The 3,295-nt window shown below is 40.5% G+C and overlaps 1 protein-coding gene across 1 annotated transcript; it reads left to right on the forward strand.

The window, feature by feature from the left end:
• The first annotated feature begins 941 nt into the window (after nucleotides 1-941).
• On the forward strand, nucleotides 942-3,095 carry LOC113031000 (claudin-3-like). The gene has a single exon (XM_026182815.2). The coding sequence runs from the start codon at nucleotides 1,128-1,130 to the stop codon at nucleotides 1,776-1,778; it is 651 nt and encodes a 216-aa protein (XP_026038600.2). The 5' UTR covers nucleotides 942-1,127; the 3' UTR covers nucleotides 1,779-3,095.
• Nucleotides 3,096-3,295: the final 200 nt, after the last annotated feature.

Raw genomic sequence — 3,295 nt, forward strand, 5'->3', positions numbered from 1 at the left:
TTAAAAGTCTGAATGAATGAAACCAAAATAAATTACCTGAGGGTTATTTTTCACCATGGTTAAGTTTCTGATTCACAACAAAGCTTTTGAAGTAGCCTGAGGTCAAAGGATTTTTTTTTTGCCCCGTAATGTTAATCACTTAATGCAAACTAGCATTTACAGTTAGCCAGTAACTTTTTTATGCTCTTTTTTTTTCATTCATTCATATGCAGTGAATTAGAAGGTCAAGTGCCTCGTTTTGGTGTCTTCTTCATTATTACTTTGTACAGTCACAGTTTAATCACACACATCAAGTCAAGTCAAGAGGCTTTATTGTCATTCCAGCCATGTGCAGCCGTACAATACACAGTGAAACGAGACAACGTTCCTACACGACCATGGTGCTACATATAACATATAAAAGACAATCAACACAGGAGTAGATTAAGTGCAAGTGTGCCAAAATTGCAACAAAACAGAAAAAAAGAAAACAAAGGCAGTGTAACATCAGACAGAACAGAACGATGCAGACACAAGATAGTGCTATAGAAATGTGCAACAATGACAGTGGTTTGTACAAAATACTGAGCATTTTGCAACAGTAACTTGATGTATGAAGTGTGATGTGTTTGTGGATAAGATTGTGCAGATAAGTGCTTGGTAGGGACGTGTATGAAGGGATGTGTGAGTCCACCCACGTGATGGTGAAATCAGTTCCTGGGAGAAAACAGGTGACATGTTTTACATAGTTCTTGGAATTTAAGAGAGAACTACCTTTGCCCATCCCCCACAAACCACAGCCACACCTTGCCTCCATCACATCACTGCTCTCTTGCTCTGCCTCAAGCTCCCCTCCTCCACTGTATGTTCACATGTGTGTATTTGTTCTGTGTGTATGTGAAGACAGCCTCTCGCTGACATCAACACCAGAGGACTCCTCCTTGTTCTCTCGAGGTATAAAGATATCTTGTTTCTGTAGCAGCATCCTAAAGCTACGCCACACCCTCATACAGCTGCTCACACTTCAACAAGCACCTGACAGTAAAGCAGAATCCTTTTCACCAAAGACTCACCCGAGGGACTCAGTTTGTTGGACACCGTGGACTCACTTTTTGGATTTTGTTCTGTCACCACACACGAGAGCGAACATGTCGATGGGTATGGAGATCGTGGGCATTGCCTTTGGAGTCATTGGTTTTCTTATAGCCATATTAACATGTGCCCTACCAATGTGGAAGGTGAGTGCATTTGTCGGAGCTAACATTGTCACTGCTCAGATCATCCAAGAGGGTTTGTGGATGAGCTGTGTTGTCCAGAGCACAGGTCAGATGCAGTGCAAGGTCTACGACTCGCTGCTGGCCTTGTCTCCAGAACTGCAGGCGTCCAGAGCAATGATGGTTATTGCCATTATACTCGGAGTGCTGGGTATCATGATCTCCATAGTCGGCGCCAAGTGCACCAACTGCATTGAAGAGGAAGGAAGCAAAGCCAAAGTGATGATCATCGCTGGAGTCTTCTTCATCCTCAGTGGCCTCTTGGTTCTCATCCCTGTTTCTTGGACTGCCCAAGTTATCATCACTGATTTTTACAACCCTCTTGTGATCAGCGCTCAAAGGAGGGAGATAGGGGCGTCACTCTACATAGGCTGGGCTGCAGCCGGAGTGTTCCTGATCGGAGGGGCGATGTTGTGCACTAGCTGCCCACCGAAAGAAAAGAAATATCTGCCACCCAGGATGGGGTACTCGGCCCCACGCAGCATTAGTGCAGGTGGAGGATATGACAAGAAAGACTACGTCTGAATTAATGCTGAAGGATGAAAGGAAAATTATTTTTGTGTGTGAGTTTTTGTCTGTATGCATGTTACTTTTTTTTACTGGAAACCACAGCGTGAATCCGACTGAAAGACTCCGAGATGAAGATGCTGTAGAAATATTAATCTTCTGCTTTGCTTTTAGCTGATATGTTTATTCACATCCTTTTGTTTTGCTTAAAAAAAATAGACTTAGATTTTTCAGTGCTTGAACATGGGAGCTTAAACAAATAACTTATTTCTTTTAAGATTTTTAACTGGGAAAATATTTCTACTAAATTCTTGGCATTATGTGAACTTGAAAACACCTGTGTGTCGTCCTCTTATTAGCTCTTGGCTGGTTGCGTGGTGTTGTGTTTCACTGAAACCTGCTGTTAAAATGTGATCTGTCATTTCACTGACAATGACCAGGAAGAGTCAGCTCTCATTTTACATGCATTTGGTTGGTGTGATTGTTCAGTGTGTTCGTGTGTGCGTGTGTTTTGCATGACCTGTAATATTTGCTTAAGAGAGTTTCTGCTGAGACTGAAACTACAGATAGATCCAATACTGCCCCAGGTGAAACTTTGTCTTCCTTTTCACAGTTTCACTGTGTGTGCAAATAGAAAAGAGTTTTTCATGTAAGGATAACTTTATTTCAAATGTCTGTATATTCATGTGTTTAAAATTTATTTCAAAATGTTCAAATATTCAAATATGTTCTACACTATGCTCCTTTCTTTTATTTTTTTATTTTCTGGAAGTTGACAATGAGCGTTAGTCACAATTTTTTCTCAATGATTTTTTAAAGTTTTTGAATAGATTATAACCCATGTCTGGTCCATTTTTTTGTTAAGCATATAACCAAGGACCTCTTTAGTGTATATTTATGTGTCCGTGATGCTCCAAGGATCCCATGTTTAGACCCTTTTAAAAAGTATGTAACCAAGATCCTCTTAGTATATTTATGTTTGTAACACCACAGCAGTTTGCAAAGTACATATGTGTTTGTATTTCACAGATACTGGTTGGTTTTCTTTGTGTATTTGCTTGGTTGGTTTGTGCAGTTCATGTGTGTGTGTGTGTGTGTGTGTGTGTGTGTGTGTGTGTGTGTGTGTGTGTGTGTGTGTGTGTGTGTGTGTGTGTGTGTGTGTGTAAGTTTATAATTTCTTCATTTCTTAAGTGAGTGAAATTGTTCAAATATGTGTCTATGCTTAATTTGCTGTTCTATATTGCCATTGTAAATTCAAATGTGTTGAAAATTAACAAAATAATAGTAATACTACTGCTAATAATAATAGTTTTAATAAAATTCTTCTTAGCTAAAGCAACAACCTTGACTCCTTTATTTAAAAAAATATAAAAATTCCCCACTCACCCCTGCGGGCGGTCAATCCTTCAAGCTCGAGTCCTCTACCAGAGGCCTGGGAGCTTGAGGGTCCTGGGCAGTATCTTAGCTGTTCTCAGGACTGCGCTCTTCTGGACAGAGATCTCTGCTGTTGTTCCTGGGATCTGCTGGAGCCACTC

This window comes from Astatotilapia calliptera, chromosome 10 (genome assembly GCF_964374335.1).
Source record: "Astatotilapia calliptera chromosome 10, fAstCal68.1, whole genome shotgun sequence".
Classification (NCBI taxonomy): domain Eukaryota; kingdom Metazoa; phylum Chordata; class Actinopteri; order Cichliformes; family Cichlidae; genus Astatotilapia; species Astatotilapia calliptera.